At 41.0% G+C, this 16,848-nt stretch overlaps 1 protein-coding gene across 2 annotated transcripts; it reads right to left on the reverse strand.

Annotated features, from left to right (window-relative positions):
* Positions 1-234: 234 nt before the first annotated feature.
* rbfox1l (RNA binding fox-1 homolog 1, like) lies at positions 235-16,509 on the reverse strand. 2 transcript variants are annotated; one of them, XM_083889564.1, is made up of 12 exons: positions 16,082-16,509; positions 10,402-10,638; positions 6,196-6,375; positions 5,076-5,129; positions 4,889-4,981; positions 4,735-4,804; positions 4,216-4,275; positions 3,974-4,109; positions 3,853-3,892; positions 3,688-3,755; positions 1,445-1,526; positions 235-1,351 (listed from the first exon to the last, which is right to left on the reverse strand). In XM_083889564.1, exons 1-12 carry the CDS (start codon positions 16,166-16,168, stop codon positions 1,307-1,309), a joined length of 1,152 nt encoding a protein of 383 aa, XP_083745690.1. In that variant the 5' UTR covers positions 16,169-16,509; the 3' UTR covers positions 235-1,306. The 2 variants fall into 2 exon arrangements, with proteins under 2 accessions (XP_083745690.1, XP_083745689.1); XM_083889563.1 differs by having other exon boundaries at positions 3,974-4,136.
* Positions 16,510-16,848: the final 339 nt, after the last annotated feature.

Here is a 16,848-nt window from a genome sequence, read left to right on the forward strand (position 1 = left end):
AAATGCAGCAGAAAGAAAGAAGGAATGAAAGGAATGCAGCAGAAGGAAAGAAAGAAATAAATGCAGCAGAAAGAAAGAAGGAAAGAGAAATGCAGCAGAAAGAAAGAAATTTTTTTTTTTCATGAAATCAGGGCCTTTTTGGCGATTAAAAACACCAGTCAAAGATGAGAAGTGAAGTAAAGATGACAGACTATAAAAGGAGCAGAAGCAATAAAGGACAGAGGAAAAAGAAGAGAGCGGAAAAAAAACAGCTTTATTCAGAGGCAAATGTCCAGCTCAGCAGAGAGGCGTGCATCAGAAACAAAGACAAAACTAAAACACAAGTAAATCATTCCACAGCGATGAGTGAGAAAAGAAAGGAAACAGAAAGAAATGAGAGTCAAAAATGAAACAAGGAAACACTGGATGAAGAATATTGGATTATTTAAGAGCTAGTTAGAGTAAACTGACAGCTCCATTGTTTCAAATCTACTCATGAAGTCGTTTGGGGACTTTAATCCTCAGTTTACGTAACGGCAGAAAACTTCATTTGACCTCCTCTTCAGTCGTGGATAAAACAGGCCTTAAAGTGACTCAGCAGAGTCAAACTCCCCCGGGGGGCGAGTGCACGTATGAGAAATCATCGACAGTCAAATAAAAACTCAACAACACCAGGCTCGTCAGGTAGTCTCATGAGGTACAGAGTCACAGAGAGAGGAACAGAAACTAGACTAGGATTAGTGTTTTTTTTTTGGAGCGCTGCAGAAGCAAAGATCAACAGTGAGAAGATGAGAGAGGTAGAATGTTAGAGGAAAAACAAAAAAAAACTACATCCAGACAAACATGTTCTGATACTGGTGTCACAGCTGTCTCTGGGTACAGTGTTGCTGCATAACACACACACACACACACACACACACACACGCACACAGATGTAGTAAATAACTGTCATTGGAACAAAATGTTCTTGTCTGTTTGTACAGTTTGACCCGCGAAAACTTGTCAAATCCCACATATACGAATCACACGAGTCTTTCTCGCACAATTGTTTTCACCAGTCCCCCCCCACCCTCACCCCCCCCAGAATCAGTAACTATGTCTATGTACTGTATATATATTACATAACTTTCTCTAGGTTTCCCTTCGCAGTATTTACAACGTCAGTCTGTTCAGTCTCTCTGACAGAGGGAGAGACCGAGGGCCGCGATGGAGAGACCTGTCCTCCCTGCGGCATCCGTGTGTGAGCAAAATCCCAGAGTTCAACACAGACAACCCCATCAACCCCATCCTCCTCCTCCTCCTCCTCCTCCTCCCACAGCCGGGTGACTCAGTATGGGGTGAACCTGTTGTATCCTCCTCTGTACAAACTGGCCTGGTGACAGAAGCACAATGCCAAGGTGTCAGTGACTTTGGACAGAGGCAGTGAAGTGAAGTGAGCGCACTGTATGTTTAGACTCAGGCTCACCATTGTGCCAACGCCATATGTCGTCGTTGGTCCGACCGAGTGGTGGTAGGGGTCTGCAGCTGCGGCGTACACCCGGCCGTATCTGGACAAACGAGACGCAGATGTTAACAGCAGCAAACACGTGCCACGTGCGGTCTCTCTAATGCACAATAAAAAAAATAAATGTAATGAAAAACTGATTATCAACCCCCCAAATTACTGGAAGTACTCAAGGCTTTGGGCGACACATTTTCTTTACTGTCGTAAATACCAAAAAAAAGGCATAAAAAGCAAATTTTTTTGAACGCAATATTCACTTTTGTCTTATTTTGTCTCCTCTGATAAACTTTAAGAGCTTTTAGTGTCATACAGAACACTGCATGGAGAGTAGAACATTTTCGTATTTAAATAAAAATCATATTCTGGCTATGAAAATGTGTAAAAATTAAAATATTTAATCGCGATTAATCGCATTAATGTCATAGTTAAAGGTGCATTGTGTAATCAATTTAAATCAACTGGCCATAAAATCCTCCTAATATGTCACAGAGACTCAGGAATAATGTTCATATAACAAACTGAACTCACCAACAACAACAGTACAGACAAAATATTTGCATTACAAAAAATATTTTGCAGACTGCAAATCATGTTTATGTTTTGAAATCATGTTTTGGCATGTGGCGCCACCTACCGCCATCTACCAATCATCGCAGTCAGTAGAGTCTCAGCTGCCGAGCGAGCACGGGTTGCCAGTTACGTCAGAAAACGAAACCTATAAGACCTCTGTACTTTGAACATGAATGTAGTAACCGTTTTTGGCCACATTCTTACATATGGCACCTTTAACTTGCGATTCATTGAAATTATTGCACATTTTTATCGATTCTAAATGTCCCTTGATTTCTTTTTGTACCATTATTTTTTCTCATTTTAATACTCTTTTCAACATAGAAAAGTGGACTGGCTTGCTTTGTGTGAATGTTATTTGCATATTTTGGCATATACTGTAGTGTAGGGCTGAACAATTAATCAAAATGTATCTAAATTGCAATACAGCTTACTGCAATTTCAAGACACAATATTTATAATATAATATTTGTTCAAGCCTAAATCTAATTTTAGATTAATTATTATTACACAACTTATTCTACAGACTTGAACCACCCTGTCAGACAAACTCATCTGTTACAGCCTTGTGCCGTAGGAGGTACGAGACGTTCGCGTGTGACGTCAGAGAGGTACGTAGGTGAAGCAGGAAGTAATGTGTTTACATTAGCGAGCCGCAGGTGAATATCTCCGTCACTCTGCATATTTTCAGTTATTCCTCTCAGTGTGAGAGCCGCACAATAATAACAGAGTCTGTGTATCAGCCCGCAGTTCTGTGAATAAAGAGCCGTTCTTTAACGCAGACGAAGTCCCGTGGTTTAACGCGTTGTTGCCGTAACGAGCTAATCCGAGCTGAAGGAGCTAGCGGAGAAGCGCACAGACAGCGCTCGTCGCCATCCGCTTAAAACGGAACATACGCTTCCGGTTTCCGGTCTATCCAAATCCGGTGTGGTGTTGTAGTTTTTCTAACGTTACGAGTTGCTGCAACAGCATGTGAAAAAAAACTACAAAGTTTGCTAGGCCACAAAAGAGCGTTAATCGCGCGAAATTTTTTTTTTGACGCCGTTAAAATGGGTTCGCGTTAAACTGACAGCACTAATAAATACGCTTGTTACGAATGGTAGTAGCCGAAAAGGCTCCTGGTACTAATTTTAATTACAGTTGTCCACACTATTATTTATGTAATTTAAAATAAATAAATAAATGTCTGTTGTTCCCCCCCCCCCCCACTTTTTGTTCTCTAGGCCGGCTCCCTCTTGACCATAATAGCATTGGCCCCCAGGTCATTTGAATTTGAGACCCCTGGTTTAAACCATTTAAAAATTGATACAAGGGCCTTTGTTGCATGTTCTCCCTGCAAGTTTTCTCCGGTTTCCTCCCACTGTCCAAATACACTCTAAATTGTCTCTATGACTCCCTGTGATGGACTGTGATCTGTCCAGGTTGTACCCCCCCACAACCCTCATGTGGTAGAAGATGAGTGAGTGAATATGCAAAAAGCTTCTTGTCTCATGTGAGTTGATTTATAATGTAACTAAATAATATATATATATATATATATATATATATATATATATATATATATATATATATATATATATATATATATATATATGTAAAGGCTATAACTAATAACTCTCTCTGTGTGCACGTACCCATCACTGTAGGTCGCCGTGGCAGCAGATGCTTGCTGAGCCATCCTGTAAGCTGCTGGATAGCCGCCCTGAAATGGACACAACATAAAGTAAGATACAGTCAATAAATATAGACGTTTATCTCTGTTTTCAGACGGCAGTGTGAGAAAAGTGAAAGACGCTTACATAGACTTCTGCTCCGTACAGACCGTCCTGATATACCACCCTGAAACAGATCGTAAATAATCATATTTTATTGTATTTATTTTGCAGTGAATTAACTCATATAAAGGACACAGACGCTTACCCGGGATAAGCAGGTACAGCAGTGGGTGTGGCTGCAGCCGAGCGAATCGTGTTGTACACGGCTCGACCTCGACCCCGCAAAGCAGAGCCTCGATAGGCCAGGGTGGGAGCCGCTACAGGGTACGGGAAACTGGCAACTGAGGGGAAGGAGAATGTGGGAGAAGCTTCAATTACAAAAGGGTAAGTGATCTTTTATATATGATATGAAAGTGTGTGGCACTGATGAACTGGGGAGTTTCTAACCTGTGTAGAGCTCAGGTGCATACATCGCTCCCATGACAGGGTTGATCTTCCAGCCAGAAGCTGCACACGACAAAGAACAGGAAACAACAGCTTTAATGAGGAGATAAAACGTCCCAGAATCCCTCAGTCCATGACAGTTAAAGCTGTAGTGTGTAACTTTAGAGACCATTACATTAAAAAACCACCGTCACTGTATCGCTGATCTCAGTTAGATCTTGTGTGGATCTAGTGACATCCCTGTGCTGCACACAGGAAGTGATTTGTTTTAATGTAAAGACAGATGGAGGTAACAGCAAAATTGTGCTAGTAAAGTGAGACACGGGTGGAGTTTGGCTGAAAACACAAAGAAGCACCCGCAGAACGTTTGTGGGGTGAATTCTGCTGCTAAATAACACATAATAACATATGCCTCTTGGCCCTGCCTGCCCCTGCGCTGCCAGTGTATACTCACAAAAACGTCAGGTCTGATAGTATTGCTTGACAGAGCACACAAATAACATTACAGCAGACGTTTCTCACTTGAAATGTCACCGTTCACCAGAGGCGTCTGGGGCTTCTTTGTCACCACTCTTGCTGTGGCATTATTCACCTGGTGAGAGGAGGACAAAGGAAACAAACACTGTGATAAAATGCTGATTATGCAGATTTATGCAGAATATCAACGTGCAAATACCTCAATCTTCCTTCCCTCCACGATTGTTCCGTTCAGCTTCTCTCGTGCTCGGTCGGCCTCGGCTGCGCTCTCGAATGTGACAAATCCAAAGCCCTTCAAGTTTGTATGAACACGCTGTTAATCTTTTGTTTCTATATATACAATAAAAACACACATTCCACTCCGATCATGCTTCTGTGAGACTCACCTTTGACCCCCTCTCGTTGAAGATGATTTCTACATCGAGGATCTTGCCAAACTGCTGCAAGTGTTGGAAGGATTTTGGATTAAATGCATATAAAAACACCATCATTTCATTCATACATATCATTGTTTCAAAATGAGCAAATCCATGTAAAGAATCATGTGCATTCAGAGATAGACCCCAGGTGGCGCTCAAGCATGCTTTCCCCCCAATGACCAGCTAAGGGCCCCAGCATCAAGACATTAAACTAGAACAGGGGTCTCTATGAATAATGTTCATATAACAGACTGAACTCACCAACAACAACAGTACAGACAAAATATCTGCATTAAAAAATATATTTAGCAGACTGCAAATCATGTTTATGTTTTGAAATCATGTTTTGGCATGTGGCGCCACCTACCGCCATCTACCAATCATTGCAGTCAGTAGAGTCTCAGCTGCCGAGCAACCACGGGTTGCCAGTTATGTCAGAAAACAGAACCTAAAAGACCTCGGTGTTTTGAATTTGAATGTAGTAACTGTTTTTGGCCACATTCTTACATATGGCACCTTTAAATGAAGTAATGTGTACGTGAAGAAGTACTTTTAATTTCATTACTTTTACGTAAATAATGGAAGGACAAGGTCAACATAATTCTGTTTTCTTTTTTCTTCACGTTATAAAAGGTTGGGTTTAAACAGCAATGAAACTATTACTAAACTAATAAACTAAACATCTATGAGATTTCATACATGCAACTATTGTTGCTATATACAGTATATATTATATATGTATTTTAAAAAACTGTACACGTGTTATTATTATCTTAATTTTATATAGGTTTTGTGGCTCCAGATTAATTTGATTTGAGTGGAGAGCGGACAAAGATGTCTCTTTTAGTACTAAAGGTTGCAGACTCCTGCACTAGAAGAGTCAAATTGAACTCTAATCCAGAGTGCATTTGATCGTACAATGAGTTTAGGCCTATCAAACATCAGTATGGTTACTGAAATTAATAAACATATGCAACTAAATTTTCCAGTTGATAGTTATGAGTGGGTGTCCTGTTTCCCACTGTGCACACCAGTGACTCTGCATAAACTCATCATTCGTCGTGTAAATGTAGGATGAACTTTTTACCCCAAACATCTGGCGGAGGTCTGGGTCTCTGAAGCGGAACGGGATGTTGGAGACGTGGAGGCGTTTGGGCTGGGCCTTACCTGACCCCTCCTCCTCACTTCCACTTCCTGCTCCGCCTCCTGATGACACTGACACGCTCAGGGACTGGGGGTCAGAGGTCACGGGGGCCAGAGTATCCTCCTGACAGTGGGAAAGCATGGAAAAACGGAGGAGGAGGAGGAGGAGGACGACAACCAAAAGAAGGAGGGAAGGTTGCAGGCACGAGGACAGGAGAAGAAAGGGGGAACACGAAAACAAACGAATGGGAAGAGACAGATGTGAAGAAAAACGGGGAGAGGCCATCAGTAGAAAAGCAAAGAAAGACAGAGGGGGGAAGAAAAAAAAGTCAAAATCAAATCAACAACAGGGAGTTTGTGTTGTGTGTGTAAAAATTCAGTTGCGTAAGCATCACATGGCATTAGGCAAAGATGGTTTTCAAAGTCAGGTGATCCACACCAAAATTCAAAGAGCATTCAGCAACCAGTGATCCTTCTCAGGCAAATGTGAGGAGGTGTGAAAAGAAAAAAAGACTCCATTTTAGTGAGGCGTCTTTAAATACATGCCTGAAGAAGAGTTTCAATAGTTACAATAAAACTAGGCTCAGTCCAGCTGCGACAGAGTGTTACATTGAGTTTTTAGGTTCCCTTAAACAACAAGAAAAAGAAGCACTCATGTTATCTATATATACACATTATATATACATATATATGGAATACATATGAAACTGTTGTAATATTTCACCACATAAGTCTGCTCCATGCAAAGAAATAGATCAATAAAAACAAAAACAAAGGACTAAGGTGCCAAAAACCAAACATTCACTATCCCACAATGCACCACGATGCTAGTGTGTGCGTCTACAGGTATGTGTCATCAACCATTGTGAAAACAAAGTTAAATCATTTTAAGGCAAATTAATGAGTCCAGACAGGAAATGGGAATGAAAATTAAAAGAAAGACAAAAAAAAACAGCAAATAATAAATAAAAAAGGTTCAGCAAAGAGAGAAAGAGAAGGAAGGAAAGTTTGTATTAAAAAAATATATTTTCCCCCAACTGGGAAAAGTGCTGAAAAAGCCAAATTTAACAGAAAAGAGAATCGCAGTACTTGATTATTAGCATTCTAGTACCAAGAGGCAGATAAAGAGTGGAGAGGCCTCAGTGCAGCAGTGAGAGGTCACATTAAACCACAGTAAACAAGGCAAAGAAGGTTGTGCACAAAGCTTGGAAAAGGAAGAGGTGATGGGGAGGGGGGAGGAAAAGGTGGCAAAGGTCTAAACTAAACGTTCCACATGGGTCAGTTTTAGGTCACGGTGCTGCTTTTCTGCCAGAGGTTAAAGTTCATTTGTCAAGGGGCGTCATTAATGAGAGTGGGGGGGGGGGGGGGACTGACAGAAAGAGGCACAGAGACAAACGCACACAGGCCACTATAGTTCACTACAGACCGGCTGCAGGTAAACATCACATCCACCCACAGACGCACAGACACAGGGAGTGGGAGACAGGGAGAGGGGGGGGGGGTTGAGTTGGGCAGTGGTGTCAAGTCACGATGCAGATTTGTGTTTCTGGACCTGAGCGATATCTCAGAGGGGAGAGGGGCTCATCTGGTCAGCCGCCCTCCTCTCAACCCCTCCCTCCACGGCGATGGCTCAACTTTTCCCCGAAAATCAGCACGGACCAGAGTTTGTCAGGGGCTCTAGTAATAGAATATATAGACGGGGCCACAAAACACCATGTATGAGTGGAGGAAGAGAGAGAGATGGGCTTCAGCAGCATCTGCCACACACACACACACACACACTGAACACTTACTTACTGCACGAACACTTACTTACTGCATTACTGCACGAATCAGTCGTAAAGTTAACGGCAAAACAACTGCCAAAGGTGCCATATGTAAGAATGTGGCCAACAACGGTTACTACATTCAAATTCAAAATACCTTAAGGTCTTTTAGGTTTCGTTTTTCTGACGTAACTGGCAACCCGTGGTCTCTCGGCACCTGAGACTCTACTGACTGCAATGATTGGTAGACGGCGGTAGGTGGCGCCACGTGCCAAAACGTGATTTCAAAACATAAACATGATTTGCAGTCTGCAAAAAAAAATTTTTTTAATGCAAATATTTTGTCTGTTCTGTTGTTGTTGGCGAGTTCACTTTGTTGATATGAATATGATGCTGCGTTCCAGAGCCCATCCAAACCAGTTGGACGTGGGACTTATCCTACCTCCAAAGAGAAAAAGTGCACTGGAATGCTTGTCAAAGTGGGACCTCCTACCCCGACTTCACCAAAATGACGTCGGAGAATAATGGCGGCGCCCATGGAGTCACACGAATAGGCTTTAAACTTTACTTTTCTGCGTGTAGAGTTGTTTTAGACACAGCGATTTTATCACAACTTGTTTTCCATGTTATGGCGTGAAATTATGTCGTTGTTGTTATCCATTAGCGTGAAGATATGTAGGGCTACGGTAAAAGTACACTCATGACGTTATATGTATGGCTTTTACATATGCGGCTTGCTTGTGTATGTAAAGCCCAATTTATACTCCTGCGCAGAACCTGTTGTAGAGTCTCTGCGTCGTCTCCGGGTGCACGGAATATTTTTTAAGTGTCCGTCACTCCGTCAAGGGACAACGGAGACGGCAAGAGCTGCGATTGGTCCTCAGAACAGGCCGAGCGAAGCTGCTTTGTGCCGGGTCACAGTGAGCACCAAGCGTCCACAGAGGGCGGAGCTGATCACCGCCGACTTTGTCGATGCCGAACTATAAATACGTCATATCTTAACACACACAGCACATGTTTAAACTCTAAATGGCCAATTTCTCGCCTCAAATTATCTTAAAACTGCGTTCCGTGACACAGAAAACGGCCACTGTTTCAACAACAACAGTCTTTCTCCCTCGGACGCCATTGCTCACTGTAGCCAAAAGCACGACAACTTTGCGCAGCGACCCCTACTGATCGGGCGGGAAATTGCAGCGCCTATCCGTCACCACGACGCAGAAGTATAAAGGCTCGAGGGGTCTCTGTGGTTACGCAGACGGATAACGCATTACGCAGTCGGAGAAGTATAATGTGGCCTTAAGTAGACTGAATTGCTGACAGTCAAAATGCCTCGTCAAACATAAATCTAAAGCGCCGCGGTCATCCATGTTTTCTAACATTCGACTTCAATTGCTGGAATGCTTTGAAGTAGGAGCTAGTACAATTCAGGTAGGATAAGTCCCACATCCCATTTGTTTGGACGGGCTCTGGAACGCAGCGTAATTCCTGAGTCTCTGTGACATATTAGGAGGATTTTATGGCCAGTTGCTTTAGATTTATTACACAATGCACCTTTATCAACTTAAAGTGAAGTGTTATATTGGGAAAAATCAACGCATTTAAAAAACATTTAAAAAAAATCGAATACCAGTATTTTTTTTCTTGGATTTCCAAAAAAGTAAATAGAAAAGTAGAAAAAATACAACTTGAAAGTGTTATAGTCATAGTGCACATATCGATTCATTCATTAGTAACAGCTACATTTTGCTGAAAAATAATCAATTAATCAATCAATATGCATCAATTGTATTTATACTGTATATATTAAGCATAATGGAGGTCAATAAATAAATGTAGTGGAGGAAAAACCTCTAGACTGTTCTTAAACAAAGTACTTGTTGACTTTGGGGAAAAAAAGTCCAGTTCCTTTTACCTTACATTGCAGAACTGCAATAATCTCTTATGTTAATTCCCTTTAATCCAACTAAACAAACAAACTGGGCCATGACATCATTGCCACACGTCGGCGTAAACCATGCGTACCGACACAAACTGTCACTGCTGTAACGTTGAAAGGTGATCTGTTTTATTGGCAGCTAAATAAGACACAGGGGAGAAGGAGACGCGGGGGATTGATTTTCAACAACAAATCCCCTCTCAGCTGTCCCCAAACACCCCCCCCCCCACAACCCCCCTTACTTTGAGTGTGAGCAGCATTCCCTTACATGGGCACAGCAGTGGAGGTGGGGCTCTAAATATAGAAGGACATTCTATCTGGACGTGTCCCTCTGATGGGACATATGGACAGAGATTCTTGTCACATTCACATCTGGAGGATGATTTTTATGTTTGGACATTTGAATATGAGCAGCCTCACACACACACACACACACTGTTCTCACCGCGGCACTGGAGATCACAGACTCGGCCCCATCGAGCTGAGGGCCCTGATAGACTCTGAGCTGGGGGTGTTCAGGGTATTCTGAGCCGGGGTGCGCAGAGCTAAAGTCCAGAGGGGGCAGTCTGCCCGCAGATGTTGGCGGGCCTTGACCCGGCGGCGGGTAAGAGGGAGGTGGGGCGTAGACCTGAGACAAGGCGGGGTCGCCACTGCCAGGACCGGCCTCCTGGCTGGGTCCTCCCTGAAAACAACACAGAGAGGAGGGAGGGAGGTGAGGAGAGAGGTGTATCATATAAAAAAAATCTCCTCAAATAAAGTAGGTCAAACTTTTCACAACCTCTGTGCTCTGTTCACATTCTGAATATGAAGCATCACCATCAACCCCACAGATCCAGAATCTCACTGGTTCATTGGATTCAGAGGCGATTCTAGAGTCTGCAGGGGCCCTGAGCAAAAAATTCCCAGGGGGCCCTTCCTTCCAACCAGTGTTCATCACCATTATGTTACAAATAATCTGACACCAACGAAAAATGTATGAGTTCAAAATATATTTTTTTCAAAATAACATGGAAAAACCTTGTAATTAAAAAGTATGTGAAAATATAAATGTAAAGAACCATAAAATACTGTAAATAGCTTTTTAAAAAACGATATAAACTTAGTAAAAAAAAAAAAAATTACACTGTAAAGAACCCACATTATAAAACAACATTATAGAACTGATGTGATATAATGATGAAAAACATGTCAATAATCTTCATAACCTTTAGTACAAATTCAGATTAGAGTTAAAAACAGGATTTTGAGTGGACGTTGATGGACAAAAAGCATCTTTTGACAGTACACAGTGACATGAAATGAACAGCGTGTTCCTGGAGAGCATTAGTAAGAACAAATACAGCTCATATTACAGCTCCATGCTAACAGTTGAGGGATGAATCTGAAGGAATGCTTTGAAACCCTGATTAAAACACTCGTCGCTCACATCTGGTCAAAACAGAACAGTGCAAAGAAACCAAACTTTAACACCCTCCACTTACAGAAAGACAATCAAGCACAGAAACTTCAGTTTCCCTCACAGTCTCAAGTGAAGAAGGATCTAGAAAAGCATTGTCTTACCCCTTTACTGCATTCCTCAATCTCTGATTCATTGTCCGGCAACAGTTGCATGTTATAACGCCAGCTGACCGCCCGCCCACTGCACCACTGCTCTACTCGGCCACCAATCAAAGCAAATGATCGTCAGAGCAAAAAAAAAAAAAAAGGGGGCCGGGAGGCTTCGCCAGCTGTGGTCATCTGTAACTGTCAATCACCGCACTGCACCCCCATTCCACCCAGCCTCCACTTTACACACACACACACACACACACTACAGACAGAGCCTTTTTCCTCCAGTTGTCCCTCAGTCTAACCCAGGGGTCTGCAACCTTTAGAATGAAAAGAGCCATTTTTGTCCCCTCTTCACCCAGATAAAATTAATCAGGAGCCGCAAAAACCTATTTGATCCTAAAAATGAAGATAAAATCACATGTAGTGAGAAAAAAAAGAAGTTTTTTTTTCCTCACACATATATACTCTATTTAAAGAACCACAGTTTGTCGAAAGTTGATACCCAACCTTTAAAGTGTAGAAAAAACGACAAATACAATTATTTTTTATAGTATTTTATTAGCTTTTGGGGGAGGTTTTTCAACTGGACGTGATATTTACGCCTTTATCTTGACATAAAAATGTGAAAAACATGAATAGTTTTTTCTTCAACGCTAGAAGGAGCCGCTACAGAGAGGCTGAGGAGCCACATGAGGCTCTAGAGCCGCAGGTTACAGACCCCTGGTCTAACCCATGATTGACAGGCCAACATGTTTCTTATAATCATTAGTTTACAGCAAGGCTATTCAACTTAAGGCCCGGGGGCCAGATCAGGCCCTTCAAGCACTTTGGACTGGCCCGTGGCCCATTAACCCATTAATGTATTATTAAAAAGTCAATAAAACCACAGCTTCTTGCACTTTGTGACACTTTGTGTCACTTTTTGGCAAATACTAGTACAGCTGTGATTGTAGCCTATGTGTGTACTAGAATATTTTGCACTATGAGCCAACTGTAGCAGTTGTACCTGAATATTATTGGTACTTTTACTTATATTTCTGCAAAACATAGCCTTTTGTGGCCATTGCACCTTAATGTTGTTTATATTGTTACCTCTAATTTTGTAAGAGCCTTATCCAAATGTTGGTGTTAGTGTAACTGTGATCTTTTTGCACTATACGCAAATTGTATTGTACCTGAATGTTGGTGGTTTCGTGACTTACCTTTTTAGCACAAAACTAGCAGCTATTTCAATAAATAAGTGCGAAATAATTGAAAACATTTTGTATCAATTTGTATCTGGCCCTCAGGAAATTTTAGTTGAATAGCCCTGGTTTACAGTCTCAGTTTTAAACAGTGTTAACACCAAATACTAAAATCTGTTACATCAATGTAATGTGGATTGATTCAAATATGTATCTATGAAATAGTTTCTTTCTGAGATTTTGATTTTAAAAAATAACCTATCTTTGCTGTAAGAAAAGACATGTTTATCCATTTAATGCTTTATATTAGTGACTTTGTGTTCAAATATTTAAGAATCACTTAATTTACATTAACGACGAATGAGACACAATTCCACCTGTTGGAATCACAGGTGCTTTCATTTATCATATTTGATTTGATTTGATTGTGTGCAACTATATTTTTGATGTGGTACATTAATCAGTAAATTAAGATGCAGATTATTAACAACAGGATGTGTTTCTGACGTAATCAATAAGATTATTTACACGGTGAGAAAAAAAAGTCCTTCCAGTCTTATTAAATACATACATCCTTGGAAATATAACCTTGGAAATCGTCCCAACATGAACATCAGCAGACATATTTGACACTTGGAGTGCTGAGTGATTAAAAATCAAATACAGCGCATCCTTTTTACTCTTCATGGAGTATTTTCTCCATTTAGATAAAGGATTAGAGCATTAGAGGAGCTCCGTCTCTACATCTTCATACTGCCTTGCAAGCAAAATGCCACCAGTTTGTCAGCCAGCGTCGGGATTTAAACTGCTCCCTTATAATTAAATCCTCTGTCAGCTCATACAGTCTCATATATCTGTCCATACGCTGTTGCACTTCAGGGGTGTGAAGCATATGAGATGCACAGATGCTGCTACACAGACACAATATCTGGAGGAAGGAACACTGGCTCTGTGTCAAACACTTCAGAATCAGGATCAGGACATTGTGAGACTTGTTCTAAACTACATACGTTTCCAGCTGGAACATGAGACTGGGACGGATTACAGAGTTGTCTTGTTCCTCCAGTTCCGTCGTGAGAGACCAGATGTAAAATAACAGCAGTGATCTGATGTAATGCAAACAACAAATGTCTGAAATCTGAACCCGTGTCAACCACTGAATTTACACAACAAAGTTCATCTTGTGCCTGCAGGACAGAGTTGAAATGAACGTAAATAAATCTTTCCCCCTGGAGATCACAATAACAATAGATGGTCTGATGTCGTGGCTCAGCCTCGGTTAAACACGAGCTGGGTAACGTTTCCAACACAAACTTTTGTCTGGCGCCTGTTTATCTCAGAAATAAGTGATGCTGGACTGCGTCAAGTCTCGCGCTCATAAACATGTGCTAAAGGAGTGATGATCAGTCAGATATCAGTAACAGACGGCCACTCTGGCTTTGTATTCCCACACTATCGACAGGCAGAGACACCGTGTCCTCGTCTCCTCCTCCTCCTCCTCCTCCTCCTCGCAGGCTTTTTTTGATGTCCATTTGTTCCCCCGTTTTCTCGTCTCCCTCCTCAGCTGTCAGCTCGTGGTCAGGGGTCAACGGCTCTGAGCCAGGTGCATGCTGGGACAGCTGCCACCGGATTTACACACAGACAGACACAGACGCACACACACTGCAGATGTGTCTTTTTAGTGCCAACTAAGTGACAAATGCTACTAACCCAGATCCTATTCAGCGAAAGTAGGGCATTTTCAGCCATTTCCTTGACTCCAGGTCTATACCTGAATATGTTCATTCATTTTTATCCTCTATTTCTCAACCGTTTTTTTCCTCCATTTTCATCTTCAGAAACACAATATTTTACAGAGGGTTCTATAAAGGCCTCAGGAAGGTAACGTCAATCATCTGATACTACTTGTATAATTTATATTTTCACTCCCACTATACTTGGATGAGAGAAGGCACAGCATGTTTATGGCGGTGGGACTTTTTCTTTCTTTATTTTCATATTTATTTTTTTATTTCTAAGGTTTTTTTTAAAGATGTATGTGTGTGTTTATATGTATGTATATGTATAAATATGTATATATATGTGTGTGTGTGTGTGTATGTATATATATATGTATAGATTTTATTTTATTTATTATAATTATTATTTTTTTTTATTATTATTTATTTATTTATTTATTTATTTATTTATTTATTTATTTATTTATTATTAGTATCATTATTGTTTTAGTCAGTCATGAGCTACCTGAAATTATTTTGGCTTGGATGGTGGTTTCTTTTCCTTCCTGCTTTGATATTTTAGTGAATATAGATCGCACTTGTATGTTGGTTATGTTCAATTTTGATAAAAATCAATAAAAAAGTATATAAAAAAAAAAAAAATCATCTGATACATTTAACAGAATCTTTAAATGAACATCAACATTGTGTACATTAAGTACAATACTTCTAGGTCATAAAAGCATGATCCTACTTGGAGGATTTTGGTTCCAAACACCGCCAAAGAACGTGTTTTCTAACGTTTCGAGACCCGTGCTTCTTCTGTGATACGTCTGATATTTAATATCTGCCGTATCACGGGAGAAGTACAGGTAAAAGCACAGGAGGCAGGTTTCGAGCCTATTTTAAGTTTCCCCCTGTTGATGGAGGAAAACAAGGAAGCTGACAGGATCTCCTGCTGTGATTATCTGCTCAGGAGAGGAAGGCTAAAAATACAGCTGGTGTGAAGCACAGAGGCAAGGTAGAGAGATACCAGATGCAACGTGGCATTAACGGTATGTCAGGGACACTCAGACGCACACACACACACACACACACACACACACACACACACACACACACACACACGGCTGGCATCACTGAGACAAGTGGACCAAAGATAACCCCTCACATGTCCATAGTCTTAAATAAATACAGTCAGTGTACTTTGTTCCTTAGGCCTCATCCTCTTAAGTCACTATTAAACAATATATCAGCTAAATATGTTAGTTATAAAATGTAATTCATTGAATGGAGGAGATAAAGGCCATTTCCCTTTTTATTTTCTTCCTTAGTAATTGGGCATCTATTTGTATTAATAGTTATTGCCTATGTTGACATTATTTTTTTAATTAAAAAAATTCACAAGCATGGTAAGAATAGTAAACAGTTAAGATATTGATTATCTTATCTTATTACATTTGTTATTACATTTTATAATGTCAGCTTGGAGTCTCCATTAGAAAAGCAACTGTTGCCGCCACAATTCATTCAACTATAGATTCAACCTTTTCCTGGATCCTAAGAGACAGACTCTAAAATACCCAGGTGACTGACATTGCTGTGGGCTTATTTAGATAAACACTAAAGTGCAGTTTTGGAGTTTCACAGAGCAAATGAAGAGAGTTTTTACCTGAACTAGGCTGGGGTAGCATGCGGTTGTCTGTGGGTAGACAGGCAGTCCATAAGGCTGGAGGATCACAGTGGGTGAGGAGAGCATAGCCCAAAAACTACGCACAAGGAGACAGGGAACAGTGGAAGATGGGAGGAAGAGGAAAAGGAGAGTGGTGGGGGGAAAAGGAAAGGGTTTTGATATGCACACAGGAGCGCAGCCAATCGGGCAGGAAAAACAGAAGAAAAATCCCAACAGGAGAAAACAGAAGATCCAAGAGGGTGAGCAGAAGAAAGAGGTTTAAGAAATCTGTATAAACCTCACAAGCAAGTTCAAAATCTGAAATACGCCAAGACAGTTCCTCAAACAACCCAATGTCCTCCCAGGAAAACACACAGGATATCGAGCAGTGAAAGAGAAAGCAAGTGAGCTTCAGTGTTTCCATCGGTTGATCATGCTGCCTGACAGACAGAAACACATGCTCAGGGTCCCATTTCAGAGTTATATAAATAGTCGCCCATGTCCTTCTGCCCGAGTTTACCACTTTACCTCCCCTCACTCTAACACACGCTGACAGACAAGACTTCTGACAGCTTGTTACATGTTTTTTTGTACAACAACAGCCTCTTTAATAATGCTTCAGTAAAAGAGGAAAAACATTCTTGGACTCACAGAGTAAATTTATACACACCCTCAGTTTCTAACAGCCGTGTTGAATATTATTATTTCCATGCATGTTGCATTATTAGCCATGTTTATCATAAAGAATTGTAAAACATATATACAAA

Source organism: Microchirus variegatus (genome assembly GCF_963457635.1).
Source record: "Microchirus variegatus genome assembly, chromosome: 1".
NCBI lineage: Eukaryota > Metazoa > Chordata > Actinopteri > Pleuronectiformes > Soleidae > Microchirus > Microchirus variegatus.